General features: G+C 47.5%; 2 protein-coding genes across 6 annotated transcripts; one reads left to right on the forward strand and one right to left on the reverse strand.

The window, feature by feature from the left end:
* Window positions 1–1438: 1438 nt before the first annotated feature.
* Window positions 1439–2141, reverse strand: MTLN (mitoregulin). The gene is made up of 2 exons (XM_074911813.1): window positions 1839–2141; window positions 1439–1750 (listed from the first exon to the last, which is right to left on the reverse strand). Exon 1 carries the CDS (start codon window positions 2035–2037, stop codon window positions 1861–1863), a length of 177 nt encoding a protein of 58 aa, XP_074767914.1. The 5' UTR covers window positions 2038–2141; the 3' UTR covers window positions 1439–1750; window positions 1839–1860.
* Window positions 2078–16844, forward strand: LOC141959428 (two pore channel protein 2-like). Of its 5 annotated transcripts, XR_012633608.1 has the most exons (20): window positions 2078–2170; window positions 2354–2436; window positions 4338–4452; window positions 5064–5192; window positions 5445–5561; window positions 6647–6765; window positions 6946–7047; window positions 8022–8148; window positions 9156–9357; window positions 10040–10184; window positions 11786–11971; window positions 12403–12467; window positions 12740–12827; window positions 13144–13213; window positions 13762–13981; window positions 14225–14315; window positions 14623–14736; window positions 15465–15583; window positions 15771–15933; window positions 16342–16445. XR_012633608.1 is itself a non-coding variant. In XM_074903890.1 (19 exons), exons 1-19 carry the CDS (start codon window positions 2150–2152, stop codon window positions 16485–16487), a joined length of 2259 nt encoding a protein of 752 aa, XP_074759991.1. In that variant the 5' UTR covers window positions 2078–2149; the 3' UTR covers window positions 16488–16844. The 5 variants fall into 5 exon arrangements, 4 of the variants coding, with proteins under 4 accessions (XP_074759991.1, XP_074760850.1, XP_074762221.1 ...); XM_074903890.1 differs by lacking the exon at window positions 15771–15933 and having other exon boundaries at window positions 16342–16844; XM_074904749.1 differs by having other exon boundaries at window positions 15771–16455.
* The last annotated feature ends 203 nt before the right edge of the window (window positions 16845–17047 follow it).

Here is a 17047-nt window from a genome sequence, read left to right on the forward strand (position 1 = left end):
TGGTCATAATTGTTTAGTAGGAACGGTTAGAACCTAGGTAACAAAACACAAGATGGTTTGTAAACGGATTTATAATACATACATAGGACTAGAAGAATGCAAGTAGTTGTCAAGGTCCAGGATTAATGGGAACTGAGGGAAGTGACCATAACAGCTTGCGAGTACCTGCCAAGAAAACTGTGTCCTTAAGCAGAAGGTAATTCTGGCAGGGGGAGATCGTGACCACCAACTCATGGACCACCTACTCACATTACACCTCAGACCCATTTCTAAACATTTCTAACCTTTACTGCGCAGAATCGGAAATAGGAGGAGAATATGTTAATGATTTCTTAGAAATTGTATGTTTATGAATACATAATGCATATGTATGAGTAAATTCTATATAAGGTGTATGATTCTGGTGCCTGGTACGTGTTGGTGGTGAGAACACTCCCCTACACGTCCGGCCGTCAATAAAGAAGTGTCTGCTTACCTGCATCAAATTGGTGTCGGTAAGTTATTTTTATCCCGGTTTTCAGTGACAGTGTGGGCACTGGCAGACAGCTAGCCCGTGGCCACCCCGCAGGTAATCCTGCCCCTGCCCTCCCCAGGGCAACCCCTGAGGCTTCTCACTTTCGCTGGAAAATGCATGAGCACACCCTTCACACTTATTGGTAACCGCTGCCCCCGCCCCGACAGAATGTCTCCTGTACGCAGGCAAGGCCACAGCATGGCATTGGCAGCCGTACTGAAACCCCTGCTTCTAACAGCCTGCCGGTCTCCAGGTTAAAAACCATCAAAAAGCACACTGTGAAAAGGTGTCAATGCTTTGCTGGGAATGTAAGTGCAACTCAGCCTGAGATGAGTTTGAATGATGCGCTCCAGTGAACTGCTGCTCTGCTGAACATGAGCGCTCAATACTGCACAGCCCAGTGTTTGCACTGGAGGAACTTCCACAGGTTTGAAACCTTGTTGCTGCTAAAAAGCCCCAGGACTATCAGATCAGCATTTTGTGATCTTAAGGGGTGCTGGACAATTTGGGGCTTTTTCCCGAGAAATTTTAAAACTTTGACAGCTCTGTAATATAGTTGAAAACCAGCAGGCTGCACAGTGTGCAGTAAATCCTCCAGCAGAAAACAGGAGCACCCCCCTTTATCAGACTCAAAGAATACTCTTCTGGAATTTGCCAGTGATGGGAGGGGAAGACAGAATGTGCTACAGCTATCTCCACAGTCCCTTGCCCAAAGTGCAAGAAGAAATTCAGAGTCCAAAGCACAAGCCTCCTCAATCTAATTTGCTCATTCACCCTGCCGAAGCGTGCAGCTATTTCACCACTTAATTGTCCCCACTGATTTTTTTCACGTGTACTTTCATAAAGAGATTTGTCACTTGTTACAAGCGCCTGAAAGGTATGTTTTCACTTATCCAAGAAATAAACACATCTAGGAACATCGTGTCATGATTTCTGATAGTTTAATGTATTGGTAGCACTTCCTGGCAAGGACAGAGGAGCATATGTAGACTTAGAGCGAGACAAATACAGACAACCCTTTGAAATAGGGAAATACATTTGGTGTCGTTGTTCCTGTACCCTCAGGATTTTGTGAGGTTAGTCTGATTGCAGCCTAGGATCTTGTCGTCCAAGGAACAAAAGAGAGCCGCCGGTATTCCACGGATGCCGTCCTTTTCCAGCGGTGCTTCAACGCCATTTCCACCAGCTCTGACAGCAGCGCGGGGCGAATCCGCTTCTGCTCACGCCGAGGCGAAGCTGCAGGAGGAGACAACCGGAGGCTCGCGTCGCCCTTCCCGAAGCCGACGCGAGGGTAGGGAGGGGAGGCCGGCCGCGAGGGACGCACCGAGGCCTCCCTCTCCCGGGCTTCACGCCGCCTCTAGCTGCTCCTGGGCGGCGGCGAGGCGGCGCTGGAGGCGGCGCTGGCGCCAGCGGAGGAAGCGGCGGCGGGCACGGGCGGCCTGCCAGCCCACCAGCACCCCGGCCGCGAAAGCGCCCAGCAGCGCCCAGCGAACGACCCGCGGCCGCAGCGCCTCCAGCCCCATCCCCGCTCCGCTCCGGCTCGGCACCGCCCCCGTCCCCCCCCGCTTCCGGCGGGGCCGGGCCGGGCCCCGTTAAAGGCGGTGGGGCGGGAGAGGCGCCGCGTCTGCCCGCGCCATGGCGGAGGCGGCTTCGCAGGTAGCGGAGCGGGCTGGTGGGTCCCCGTGAGCAGCAGGGGGGCGCGGGAGGCTGCCCTATGCCTTGTGCCGCTCCTCGCCGCTGTACCGCGCCCTGGGGGGAAAGGGGTCTCCTTTGAACGTTTGCCTTAAGTTTTGTTTCAGGCTCCATCACCTACTGTCTGTGCTTTTCCCCTTTCCGCAGGATCTGCTGCTGGCAGCGGCGTTTGTCTCCGATGCGCAGTACAACAGAAACATTCCTTTTAAGACCTCCCCGGAGGCAGTCAGGTAAGGGGGACCGTGTCCCCACAAGCACCCCTGCCGTCCCGCCGGAGCAGGGCTCCGTGCTGGTTTCGAAGGCAGTGTGCGGGGCAGTCGAGGTGGGATGCGAAGAACCGACCGCAACTGTGTCCAAAGAGCGACAGCTAAAAAAGTCTGGGGGCCTCGGGTTCACGGGCTGTGTGCTGGGGAGGTTGGAGGGGTGGGATGCACAGAACCGGATTTAAGCTGAAACGTGGATGTTGAACGGGGCTTAGTGCATCTGGGAAAGGAGACAAAAGCTTGCTTTTTCCTAGAGGCAAAAAAAAATTCAAATTTTTCAAGACTGAAGCTGCAGCACTCTGTGGGAATGAGGAGTTTGGAGAGCTTGGTCAGCCCTCACCTGTGTGGAGGGGGATGCTGGAGTGTGGCTGTGCTGGGTGTAAGTGGCAGGGTTTGGGTAGCGGGGGGCTGCGTGGTTGGCCTGGGTGGGAGAACAGCCCTGTGCTAGGTGGACACCCGTGTTGCCAGCTAGTGTGGCAGTGGGTGACGCCAAGCCGCTGCCCACCAGAACTTCAGCGAATTGATAGAGCAGATGGTGAGTTTGCTCAGGTGTACTTCAGAATGGGTGGTAGCTGCTAGGGGAGTAATTAAAAGCTAATTGGCGGTGACGGGGAATTTCTCTTAAGACTGTTTTGCCTGCTGCAGTGACTCTCTTCACTTTTAGCTGATGGTTAAGAGGCCAAGCAGCTTCAGAGAGGTGATGTTTCCCTCCAACTGGGATTGCTTTAGGCAAACTGTTTCTTTCTGTAAAATTTAAGAGAAGGTGGCTAGTATAGAAGGGAACCGCGATACAGGGCTGCCCACAAAGCAGTGTGTGAGCATTAATGGCTCCTGTAGCCCTCCCCACAAAACCCCTCCCTTTATACTTAGTTCTCATGTCTTAGCTGATAATGTTTTTGGGGTACCTTGGAGACACAATTGTGGCTAGGTATGTTTGTTACAGAGGATTTGAGCAGATGTATGCTGTTGTGTTGTGTAGCTGTAATGCCTGTCTGCTTTGGAAAAACAGACTGTGTGCATGTAATCTTGTACTGCCCAAGCATGCTCAGTATAAATAGTAGAAATGAGCAGGTTTTAAGTGGCTGTGTCTTTGATGGTGTTATTAAGGGTATAATATCATGTCACCTGCCCTGTAGCCTTTATGCAGGTGGTTATTGGGCAGATGAAATGACTGTTTGGCAATGTTGGCAGCTTTTTTTATTGGCAGAGAAACCATATGCTCCACAGATCTGTTCTGCATCTCCCCAGAGGAGCCACTGTTGCATGCCACTGTGTGAAACCTCCTGTGGGAGTCTTGGAGCTGGATGTGTTCATGGTTATTGCTAGCATTCACCAGAGGTTTTGCTGCCTATAGGGACAGAATACTGCTTAAGCTCTGTATATGTTAAAAAAAAAGCTTACTGTGAAACTCCATACTGTTCTCTGGTGGCTTTTCTTATCTCTTTGCCTTTTAACCTGCAAAGAAAGGGTGTTAGATAACTAATCAGATTTAGTTTGTGTGTCATGTGGATACCTGATCTTAGCAGAAGTTTGCACTCAAATTAAGGAGCAAGGTAATGACAGAAAAGGAAACGGCGTTACCAAATCTGTATGTTGCAGTCTTAAACTGACCTGAAGAATGCCTGTGTTCCACCTTCCTGGGCTTTTTGCTTCTGGAAAGGGAGTGTAGCATCCATCAGCTATGAGACTATAAGAAAGGACCAGGAAACAAATTGCCAAATCCCTGGCTAGCCAGAATTGTGCTGCTCTTGCCCTTCTTCCATGGCTGTTTGGGACAGCATGTGCTGTTCTTTCAAGATGCATTTGGTGAACACATGGGTATGTGTACTGAAGCTTTCACTTATGGTGCCACTGCCCTCTTTCTACAGGCTTTATTATCTCTATAACCACTGGATTATGCGAACAGCCACCTACTTCTTCATCTTTCTCAACCTGTCCCTTGCGGTGTTTGAAGAACCTGCTGTGTATCCGCTCCCCTTCCTGGTAAGTTTTCAATATAGAAGCAGCAATGCAAGTATCATTGTGTTGCTTGGTAGAGCAAGCAAGGGTTTATTGCTTGATGCTAATATTTCTGTTGATATCTTTGATCTCATGAAGTGGGAACAAAAAAGCGGTATAGGAGCTAGACATGAGAGCCGTCATGGCTGTCAGCAGTGGCTGATGTGACTGTGGACAAAGACACATCGCTTTTCTGCATCTTGGAGAAAAATTCTACCCTTCTATGTGACCCAAGTTCAGTCTTCATGCCTGAAAGCAGAAGCAGAGAGTTGCCCTTAGGACTGATTTTTCTGTAGTCTTTATTTGTCCTGCACTAGTGTGTTTGAGAAATGTGCTCCTTGAATCCTAAGCAAATACAAATTTACTGGCTTTGACCTGCCTGTGGCAGGGAATATCACAAAAGGCAGCCTGGAACTATTGCTTAGCACTGGCTATGTGAGCCTGTAAAACAGCTGACAACAAAAACCCACTGGAAAAACTTTTATGCTGCCTCTGGTTTTCTTTTGGCTGTACCCCAACCTGAATGTACTCATCAGTGTGAAAAAGGCTAGTGCTGCTCTTGGTTGTCCTGACTTGGGCCCCTTCTCTCTCTGCAGGTCACCTCTGTGGTTGAAGTGTTGTGTCTTGTGGTGTTCTTTGGCCGACTGACACATTTTGCAAAAGTCACCCTTCGCAACATGTTCTGGAAGGATACCAAGAATATCTGCATCATGGTTGCAATCCTGGTGAGTTAGGCCTAGGGAAGCACCCAGAGTTGAAGTGGACAGTGTGGAGGTGGCCTTTTTCCTCCTATTGCTTTCCTGATAACACAGGCCTGATTTTCAAGGGCTCTACAAGAGCCATGGCCAGATCAACCAACAATTGGGCCTGTCCTCACAAACCTGTTGTGTGGGCATCTGTCTTGTCACCCTATTGTCATCGCCATCTAGACCCATTTCCAACATTGCTTATGGAAATTTTCCTTCTTTCTTCTACAGTTATCCCTAACAGACTTGGCCATATATGGGGTCCTCAGGATGTATGATGTGAGGAGCATTCGATGGTCAAGAATTGTGAGGCCCATCTTTCTGATCAACTTTGCAGAGAGTCGCCAGGTAGGGAAGAGGTCTGGTGGGATGTATCCCTGGTGCAGGGTCTGGTTTTGGACAGCCTGCTGCTTTTTGAGAAGCAGGGGATTTTTGTGCAGAAATGGCATCATTTAGGCTCCTGTGAATGAAGGCTTCTCTCAGAAGTAGCCTAAAACAAGAACTGGAGATGGAGAAAAGTGTGTTTGCACTGGTGCTGCCTGGGCTGTGTTCCAAGTACTGAAAGGCTTCTCCCTGTACTGATGGGCTGGGTTACCGCTGTCCAGAGCCCTAAGCGTGCTTGGGGCTGGAACTAGAACTCAGCAAACACAGTGCTGTGATGGTTTTAGGGAAGATGGTACTTAACAAAGTCTAAGACTGCATGGAGAAGTAAGAACGTTTCTTGTAAGGTCAACCTGTGGGCTGTGCTCAGTCCAGCCTGTGTGGAGGAGCAATCTCTGTTTGCAATCAGTCAGATGCTGTCCTCAGGAGATGTGAATGTGAGCAGCACTGCAGATGAGAAAACTGTTTCTCCCTGGGTCAGGGCCCAGGTTACTTATTTCTGGAAGTCTCCTAGGCAAACAAGCACAAGTGTCATGCTGTTCTCAGAAACTGGACTTAGAGTCTAGATGGGTGATTTGGACTCTGATGCCTCTTGTCACGGGGAGATCTTTGCCCTGCTGCTTAAGATCATTTTGGTCCCAACTTACAAATGAATAAATGACTGGTGTGGAGGCCTGGAGGAGGGAGCAGTTGAACTCAGAGCATGTGTTTTGTGGCCTGAAGCTTCTGTCCATGATGAGTCCCCTGCAGCAAGAGCATCTCAGCAGTGCCACAAGGCCCTCTGTCTCTTGGCTAGCTGAGTTCATGATGGCATGTAAATAGGGTTTGTCCTTCTAGCATCGCCTCTGGGGAATGAGGAGGAATGGCCTGGTACTCTTGCATGGGTTTTAGCAGAGTAGCTGGCACATCTGGGTCAGAATCTCTCCTGCCAGGTGACAGAAGAATGTCCCACTTTGCTTGTGTGACCATGTGTACGTGTTTGATCCAGATAAGATGGTGAGGGGAAGAATGGGTACAATCTTGCCTCTAAACACTTTCCTTCTCCCTAGCAGATTCGAAGAGCCTTCCGCAGCATCCGCAACACACTGCCAGAGATCACCTATGTCTTCTTGCTCTTCATGTTTAGCCTTCTCATGTTCTCCCTCATGGCCTTGAAGCTGTTCGGTGAGAGGTGTGAATACTTCCTTTGCTCAGAGCTGGGTGGGAAGAATGTACGTGATACTTTCAGGCAGGAGGGAATCTGGCAACTCCAAACAATTACTAGTGAATACAAGCACTGCTGATATGTGCAGCTTCTGTGGTGGGACATGTGATCTCTATGCTTAACTTCAGATTGTCCTTTTCCTCTTAGGAATCTTCAGACAGCAGAAGGCTTGCCATATTTCAGAAACTACTTAGAAATTGTCTTTGACCTCTATGTGCTGGTGACGACAGCAAACAGCCCGGATGTTATGTATGTATGCTGAGCTTGCAGTCTTTTTGTTGTGAATGCTGGTGTCCTGCTCCTAGTGGCCAAATCTCTGGTTAGAACAATACTGTGATTTGCACAAGAAGGTATTTCAGAGCAGCAACAGGGTTTTTACTTTTCCAGCCTTCAGGGGCTTCATGAATTCTCAGCCATCTGTTTTATAAATGGCTCTGAACCACAGTCTGAGGTTAGGAAGGCTTTTAGAAAAGAAGCAATAAAAATACTGCTTTCCAAACGACCCAGTAGCTGATGAAGGCTTAAGCTGGAGGGACAAACATAGTCTTTGATTAAAAACCCTTTTGTGAAAAGGATGAATGTGCTGCGGTGATCAGGTGTCTTTTCTCTTGTAATATTTGCAAGTCTTTCTGTGCAGACTCATTTTAATTTGTACATCTGTGTTAAACTTATGTGAGGGTTGGGCTTTCCATCTTCATTTCTTCTAACTGGATTCCCATTTCCATTTGTACTGTGAAGGTGCCATCAAAGATGGGGGACAGGGAGGAATGGCACACTCATTTGCATACTGGAGATGTACTGAACAGAACTGGGATGTTACAGGGACCCTGGGCATTTAGACAGAAAAATGCTGCTAGTCCTCCTAGAGTAAGTAGAAGAGGAGGTCTGTGTGCAGTCAGGGTCTGTGAAGGCAATAACCAGCTTATGACTGAGATACCACCTCAAGACTCTGCACTTAAATTTAGCCATGCTGACAGAAGCTCAATCTCTGTGCTTTCTCCTCTGCATCCCTTCAGTCAGAGCCTGATAAACTAGAATGAAAACCTAGTGGAAGACAACTGTTCTCTAACTGAACTAATGCATGGGTTTTAGCTTGGGTGTTATCTGGCAACCTTTATCTAGCTATCCAAAACAGTACTTAGATATCCATCTGGAGGACTGTTTTCTTGTGGCTTCTTTTCTTTGTTTGCCTAGCAAGTAGCAACCTCTCTCCCCTTCTCTAGGATGCCGGCATTTGACTTCAGCTCATGGTATGCCCTGTTTTTCATTGCCTTTGTCATCGTCAACACTTATATCTTCATGTCTCTCTTCCTGGCTGTTGTGTACAACAACTACAAAAAACACCTGAAGGTAATGTTTGGAGGAGCAAATAGTGATTGGTGACTGCCTGCTGTTCGATATAACCTTGTAATGAAATATTTGGCTTTCCCTTGGAAAGCATCTGCCTCTGGAGAAGGGGTTCAGCTTCTTGCCTTTGTTGCACTGCAAATAACAAGCACAGGTCCACCTTTCATATCACGAGGATTGTTGCAAGTTCTGTTTTTAGCATTTAACAATGAAACATTCTGTAGTGCTGTGGGCCCAAGAAGTTGCAACACAGGTGTCTCTGTGTTATTGCTGTTAGAGCCTTAGTCCTACCTCAGAAATGCTGGCTCTATGCAGGAGACTGATTTGAGTTGGCTATAAGCACACAGCACACTTTATCTGCACTGCATATGCTCTTAAAGCAAAGGAAATGTAAGTGGAGGTGTACGTGAATCAGAACTCTTGCTGCTCCTACCCAAACTGAGTAGGTGCAGTTTAGTACTTGTGATCAAAGGGTGAGAGCTGGAAATTCTGGGTGCTTCCATGAGGGGACTGACATTTTCTCAGTAAGCAGGTTGCTAGGTCTTCCCAGAGGCTGGTCTCCCAAGGAAGGGTATAAGATTCTGTAGCCTGCTCATAATTGTGTGCAGAGTAGGATCTCCACCCCTGATCTCAGCAGTACTCACTTACGCATGGGAAGCATGTGTGGACGCATCCTCTTTGCTTCTGTGACCTGTGGACATGCAGATCCTGTGATCTTTGTTGTCTCCTTCCTGTTAGACACTATCCTTTGTCTCTTCTTCCGGTTTTTCAATGCATCTCCCAGCAGCAAGAAATCCATTGATGCTTCCAGAGTGCTGTGCAGACAGTCCACATTTGCCTGTTAAATAGCACTACTCCTCACCCCCACTGACTGTGCTGTACTTTTGTCTAATATACTCCAAGTGTGTTCCTCTGAGTCTTGCATCTCTGTGCCATGAAATAAGATTTTCTTTTAAAAAAAAAAAGAGGAAGGGTGACTGAAGCTGCCTGAATCACAATACTCTCTCTAGAATGAGATCCGTAAGCTTGCTTACATGAAGCACTGCAAGATGATAGAGGCCTTCAACATCCTGAAGGAAGAGGAGGGAGCACAGTTTGTGGTTAGAGAGGCCCAGTGGAAGCAGCTTGTCAAGCTGGTGGCTCCTGATATCAGCAACTCCCACCGAGAGCTACTGCTACGCATCTCGGATGACGAGCAGAAGGGTTTCATAGGTGAGTAGTGGGGCACTGCTATGCTCAGGGGATTGGAGAGGACCCTGAGGTCATGAGCCTGATCCTTCAGGGGTTTTGGCACTGGGACTTGTGGTCTGTAATGGACCCAGAGGGACTCCAGGCCACTCTTTCTGCTTCCTTCAGATTGCTTGAGTCCTGAAAGGTGGTTCTTTCTGCCTGTGCTGTAGCCTGTGTCATGTATGCTGTGGGCAGCTCTTCATGGCCATTTGACATCAGGCCAAGCTCACTGTGGAGAATGGGACTTCCTGTTCCCAGCACAGGACAAGGAAAGCCTCCCTTGTTACCAGATTCCTCCAAGCAATGTGGCTTCCCACAGAGTCCTCTGGAGCCTTTCACCCTGCTTCTGCTGGAAACAGGATATCCAGAGAGATGGGTCAGTCTCCTCATGCTAGATCATGCCCATCCTGATCATTAAAGGTTTGTGCTGGTTGTTGGCCTATAGCTTGAGCCAGTGTCCCAGGAATGGAGCAAGAGGAGCTGCTTGAGGAGTGAGATCAGCCTGTTTTGTGGTGGATACCGCTCTGGGCATGTGCTTTGCCTGCTGCAGCAAACAGATATTGAGTCCACACTGCTGCAGCTAGCGTGCATATAGGTTTGTGTTTGCTGGACACTGTCTTCTTTTTAATAACAGCAGACTGTGTAATGCTCTCCCCTACTGTAGACAAGAAGTCCTTTGTACAGCTGGCAGATCTCCTCAACATCCAAGTGATTACCCTGAAAATACGCAGCCATCCACTGGGGCAATGGATGCCTGGTGTATACAAGTCAGCCCTGAGTCGGTTCCTGCGCAGCATGGTTAGGCACAGGTAAGCCTCTGCTGCTGGAGCAAGCAGCTCTTAATGTTCAAAGGGCTGCAGAGCAGTGGTGTTGCAAGCAAATGCTCACCTGGGTGTCATGCTGGAAAGCACAAACTGCGTCTAAGCAAATATTGGGTCTTCGGTTTTTAAAAAATGGTCTGTGGACTAGCTGTGCTCTTGACCTACTTTCAGTGGTGTGGAGAAACTGGACTTGGCTATTGTCAGCTCCATACCTCTTTCAGTCCCACTTGTTCAGACCTTCTATAGGTGCTCAGTGTAAATAGATTCTACTAAAAGCAAGAAGTGCTTTATGGCCTGCCTTGAAGGACTAGACTAAGTGCTTCACTTAAAGATGATCTCATCTCAGCAGACTTTGCTGCAAAGCTGCATTGTGCTGCTTCACTGGGTCTTAACAAGTTGGTACTATGAGCAGCTAGTGCTCTGTTTGACACTTGAGTCTTCCCAGAATCGCAAAATTACTGAAATTGGAAGAAACTTCTAGAGATGGTCTATTGTAACACCCTCACTCAAAGCAGGGTGAACTGGAGTAGGCTACTTGGGGCTGTGTCCAGTTGGGTTTTGAGTATTTCCAAGGATGGAGACTCCATAACCTTTCTACAGTCTGCTCCAGTGGGTTTTTAACCATTGGGTTAAAAAAAGCAAGCGTTTTTGTTTAAATGGAAAATCTTGTATTTCAACTTGTGCCCCTTGCCTCTTGTGCTTCCACTGGATGCCACTGAGAAGAGTCTGGCTCTGTCTTCTCTACACCTTTCCATGAGGTATTTATACATATTGAGAGTCCCCTGACCCTCTTCCCTCTCAGGCTGAACAATCCCAGTGCTCTCCACATGTAATGTGTTAGACTATCCTTTAATCAGTTTTGTGACCCTTCGCTGCAGTCGCTCCGGTATGTTCGTGTCTCTTATACTGGTGAGTCCAGTTGTGGACACAGTACTCTAAATGTGACCTTACTAGTAGATGGGGGAAAATCTCTTCCATGGAGCTGTCACACTTCCTAGCATGGGCCAGGATGCTGTTGGCCTCCTTTGCCACCAGGGTGCATTGCTGGCTCACGTTCAGCTTGTCAACCAAGACCCCCCCACCCCACTCCCGACCCTCTGCGGTTCACCCCCATCCTGTGCTGGTGCCTGAGGTTATTCCTCCCTAGGAACAGGACTTTGCATTTCCCTTTGAACATGGTGGGGTTCCTCTCTGCCCACTTTCCAGCTTGTCCAGCTCCCTCTTGGCTCCAGGACACCCATCTGGTGTACCGGTCACCCCTCCCAATTCTGTATAGTCTTCTGTTTTACTCATCCAGTCTTTCTGCTTGAGAAATGCTGCTTGTCTTGTTGAAAACTTAGTTGCAGTCAGTCTCTTTACACCATTGCCAATGCTCCCAGTGTTCCTTGAAGGCTTGTGCTCTACTTTTTGTTGGACTTAAAGAGCAAAGCTAAACTCTGCAGTAACTTTTCTAAACTCTCAGGTTTGGGGACAACTGATGGGTAAAGGTAATTCCCTAAATAGCAGAGTTTGACAGGAAGCAAAGAACTCCTGAAATAACTTTTACCACCTTGGGATTGGCAAACTGATTTTTCTCTTTCTTCCTGCAGGGGATTTGTTTGGACTTATGATGTGATCATTCTAATAAATGCCATCTTCATTGCTCTGGATGAGGAAACCCCTTATATTTCTTATGCAGAGTGGGTCTTCCTTGCTTTGTATATAATTGAGATACTCCTGAAAGTGTACACTTACGAACCAAGGGCGTTCTTTGGCAAAAATCAGTTCTGGAACTGGTGAGTGGGATAAATGTTTAAGGGTGGTGTGAAGTGTGGCAAGATCTTTGTGTTTTGCTCCTCAAGAACTGAAGGTCTTTTGTAGAGATGGGCCACTTAATTACATCCTGACACATGAGTTAAACTGATTGTATGCATCAGAGGACAATGTGCTGGCCTAACCTGGTTCTGACAGAGACTACTGTTTTCTGCCCCCCTCTATCTCAGTCAAAAGTGCCTCTGCAGCATGTGAAGATAGTGGCTGGGCAGGGGAAAGTGTTTTGCTGAACAAAGCTTTCCCATCTTCCCACCCTGCAAATAGTTTGAGATGATGCAGGACTGTCTTGCACAGATGTAAGGAAGAGGGGGTCACTGCTTTTATGTTGTGTGGCAGCTTAAGTGCTCATTCTCTGTCGCTGCAAATCTAACAGCACTGCCTTTCCTTGTGCTAGGTTTGATACTCTCATCATCTTTGCTGCCTTGACTGCAACGATACTCAATACCACCCTGAGATCGAGTAAGTGCAGCTTAAGCAGTCTGCATGCATCTGGGAAACTTGGTGGTCTTGAATTGTCTTTTGCTGTCACCTTGGGCTTGGGAGGCTTTTTGACAAGACAGTGAATTTTCTATAGGGTTTCTAAGAACTAACCCAATCTCTTTCTTTTTTTTATAGCTACCTGTTGTACATAGTGTTTACCAAGGACATAATCATAACAAATGTAGGAACGTGCTTTGCGTCTATGCTTATTTTTCATAACAAATAAAAAAATATATTTTTTCCCTCCTCAGCCACGAAGTACAACAGCCAACAGATCCTGGACATTGTCTTTATCTTAAGGGTCCTCAGGCTAATAAGGATTGTTGACAGCATTCAAAGGTAATGAGGAGAATGGGATAGGGTTGTGTGGTTTTGGGGGTGGGGAGCAGGCTGTGTCAGAGGCTAGCCGAGTCAGTGCCTTGAGCTGCTCTGCATGGCTGCTTTAGACTGACCATAGTCACTCAACAAAGCATCCCAAAGCCTTGTCTCAGTCTGCTTGGGATGAGGCCAGTTGCTGCAGCCTCTCTGGAGACTTACTAATATAATAAATAAGGATATGTGGGGAACACATGCTGGGTGGAATGTGATGATAAGCAAGCATGGGCTTTAAAAGAGCCTCCCCACAGCAGGTGTTGTCACAAATCATTTGCTGTAGGTTCCGGGTCATCATGAACACACTGATAAACATCGTACCAACAATGTTGACATTTGGTGGGCTGACTCTGGTAAGAAATCCTTGTATCTTAGCTTAAAGCACTTCAGTTTTACTGGAATGTGTCTTAAGTCTTGCACTCATGCTGTTTCCAAAAGGATAAATGCAAATCTTCAGAGGGCGGGCCTTTGAAACTGTAAGTGTCCACTTGATTCTTGGTCATTGCACTTGTAAATGTGTGCAGAGGGTTGGGTTCCTGCTAGTTGCTGGGTCAAGACATCAGTTTTTTGCTCCACGGGGCAGTGAGGATGGTCTGTGCCATCTGGGCTTCACACTGTAAGGAATCAAACTATGGTTTGGGCAAGAAGCTGAATGAGACACCTGTTTCTCAAATAACAACTTAGAAATAGCTTTTATTATGATTTGAGAAGACTTCATGTATTTGGGCTGGAGTTCTTGGCTTATTATTCCTGCTCTTGAGTGGCTTGGGTCTCTTGGATTCTATGCTGCTCCTCAGCAGCTTGCCATGTCTGTAGAAGCTGGAAAACTTGTTGGAACTTTGAACTTTCCATGGAGTTTGCTGCTCACTGGAGAAGCAGGTGACGGGGTTTCTCTTCCCAGGTTGTGTACTGTGTATTTGCTATTATTGGCATGGAGTTATTCCATGGGAAAATCCAGTTCTTCCCTGCAAACTCAAACGCTCCTCATTCCCTGGAATGCGGAAACACAGCTCTCAAGGATTCTCTGTTTGCCCGTGCCAAATACTGCAAGAACAACTTCAACAACTTTGCCTCTTCCTTCATTGTCCTGATGGAGCTCACTGTAGTCAATCAGTGGCATGATATCCTTTGTGGTGGAAGGTCCAAACTAGAGCTTGGTGATCCATGTTCTTCCCAGACTCTGCTCTTCCCCTTGTATTGTATGCACCCATGTGTGTAGTGCCAGACAACAGAGAAATGGTCCTTGCAGGGGGCTTTGTTCAGACGGTCATTGCTGGGGAGTATTATCTGGTTCCTCCCCTAGCACCACTCTACAGTGAGATGTTGCTCTCCTTTAGCGCTCTTATCCTTAACTCCTGCTGTATTTTTTGCCAATGGATTTGCCAATGTGACGGTTCAGCCTGCGAAGCTGTATTTCATTGCCTTCCACATTGTGATGGTGATAATTATTGTCAAGTAAGTTTTGGCTTTCACTTAGGGAGCAGAGCTCCCTCTTCCCTCCAGCCACGACTCTGCTGGTGGTCCTGGGGTCTCACATGGTATGACTCTTACAGCCAGGACATGTCATAGAGGAATCTGCTGCATCTATTCTTACCTCCACTGAGTGCTGCTCTGACTTACAGATCCCCACCTCCAGTACAGGAGGGTTTGGTGTGCTGGGGAATGAGCCTGGGAATACTGAGAGAGTAGCTGATGCCCAAAAGCCGGGGGGGATGCCAGTAAGGAAATGCTGTTATGTAATTCTGCTCATCATTTCTTTCAGTATCTTTGTGTCGTTCATTTTGGAAGCTTTCTTTGTGGAGTATTCCCTTGAGAAGAGTGAAGTAGAAACAGCCATTGAACGGAAAATCCAGGAGCTGGGAATGGGAGTTCAAGAGTAAGCCCCCAAAAGCGTAGTGCTGGATGTGGCTGGCTTGGAACACTTGAGGAGGGCTGTGGGACTGGAGGAAAAAGCCACCCTCTGTCCTGAGGTGTGAGCTGAGACTCCTCTTCCTTGTCACAAAGTTCTTGCTAATCTGTTGTGACCATATAGGCTTGGTCTGGATGTTAGCAGAAGGCTACTCATGTAGGCCTTGCGGCTGCCTTGCTGAACTCTTCCAGCCCCAGGCTGTTGCCCAGAGGACAGGATTGATGCTGGAGACTTAACATGACTGGTGCTTGCCCTGCCCAGGAAAATCCTGCTGGGTACCTGTGGGCCCCGGGGTAGGATGAGTATGAATTTGAACAGAATGTATAATGGCTGAGGTACAAATGCTCTTTCCTTCATTTCCCCGTGGAAACCTCCTCTCTGTTCAAGATCCTGTTACTTGCTATAGTCAAGAGCTACCTGAATTCAGTCCTGATATATAACACGTTCGGGGGAAAAAAAATTTCACAGGAGTGGTTAGACAGTGGAATAGGCTGCCCAGGGAGGTGATGGAGTCACCATTCCTGGATGTGTTTAAGGGTTGTTTGGATGAGATGTTGGGGGATATGGTGTAGGGGGGAACTTTGTGGAGTAGGGCTGATGGTTGGACTCGATGATCCCAAGGGTCTTTTCCAATCTGAATAATTCTATGATTCTATGAGTTCTCTCCAGGGTAACTTCTAGTCCTTTTTGTGTAGGGATGAGCTCCAAGATGAACATCTCCTTGATAACATGGAGAGTGCTGAGCATGACCTCGAGGGGGAAGGTGGAACAAAGCCACAGTCTAAAGGGCTGGTGTTTAAAATTGCCTCCAAACGTAAGTGCAGCCCTACAGTGTGCCCAGTCTTTTGTTGAAGAGGCCATGGCTCTGAACCGTCCCTGATCATGGCCTCCTTGGGGAAGCTTCTCACCACTTCTGCTTCCTTTGGGCCATAAACCCACCTGCAGGTTTTGAGAAAACTGGGCACAGTAATGTTTGCTGTTTCTTTTCACTTCTGTGGCAGCTTCTTTTCCTGTCTTTTATCTCATCTTCTGTGCATGCTTGTCTTCAGTAGCCAGTCTGTGAAGATGTTGCCTTGGTGGCTGAGGTCCTGCTGTTGCCAAGAAGTCTGTCATCTTTTCTCCTGCCTATACACACTGCATGTTCCTCCTGGCTTGGATCACAGGGTGACTATATGCTCCTTTCCTCTAGCTTGATAACTTTTTTTTCTCCTGCTGGCTTTCTTGCTGTTCCTTAACTATTTACCAAGCTCATGCTTCTTGGCATGGCAACTGATTGGGATCATAAATCTGGGAATGGAAGTGCTTAAAATATTAAGATAATGCTCTTACCCTTTACAAGCACTCACAGTGCTTAAAAGTATATGGGGTAAAATACTAGGGAACATCACTTGCGGCATTTGTTTTCTTGCCTGTTTAGTGTAAAACATGAGGAGCAGCCTTTGAGTAAGGGTTGCCTTAAGGTAGCCACTACGTAATTTCTGTTGAAGGGTAGAATGGATGCTTACAGTGATTGTTTGGGGTTGTTTGGTTTGTGTTTGTTTTTTTTGTGTTTGTTCTTTTTGCCACCTACAGGGTACAGGACAGTTGACTCTCTGCTCCAGCGTATGTTTGAGGCAGAGATACACCTTGAGGATGAAGGCCCTTCATTTGAAGAGTTCTTAAACATGTCCTCTACTGCTGCTGTACGCAGTAATGTGACTTCTGAGAGTGCCGCATAACAGGAGCGATCTGCCAGAGTCGACGATGAGGAGCAAACTCTGAGGTGCCTGGGTCTGGAGCATTTTCCCTGGCTGGCCACCTTCAGCCACTGCACTTATGCCCCTGGGGCCAGATTACACAGTGGAAGGGGCAGCTGATGTCGGAAACAGCTTCGTCACTTAAAGTCTTGTATAAACATCAAAACTGGAAATACTCTCACAGGAAAGCAGAGGGAGAGTTGGTGTAGCAGACTGTGCCTGTTGAGTAATGGTGCCATAGTCAGTATGTTATGAAATACCTACTTCTTGTAACTGGAATATTGTATTACAGCACTTTTATATGCATATATGGACCAATGTAAGCTGAATTAAACGGCTCCTAAGTACATTAAATTCAGCAGTCAAAAAAATGACCCGTTGTCCCAGAGTTAATGATGGGAGGGCGTGTGGGGTGTGTCGCATCATATCCTCCACGTTGTGGGCTGCTAACGGGCACAAAGCCCTGTGAACCTGGGGAAATGAAGACAGGGAGAGGGCCGTGGGCTCCTCGCCACTCCCCTGTTTATTTTTACATGCGGAGG

Source organism: Athene noctua, chromosome 1 (assembly GCF_965140245.1).
Source record: "Athene noctua chromosome 1, bAthNoc1.hap1.1, whole genome shotgun sequence".
In the NCBI taxonomy this organism is placed as follows: Eukaryota; Metazoa; Chordata; class Aves; order Strigiformes; family Strigidae; genus Athene; species Athene noctua.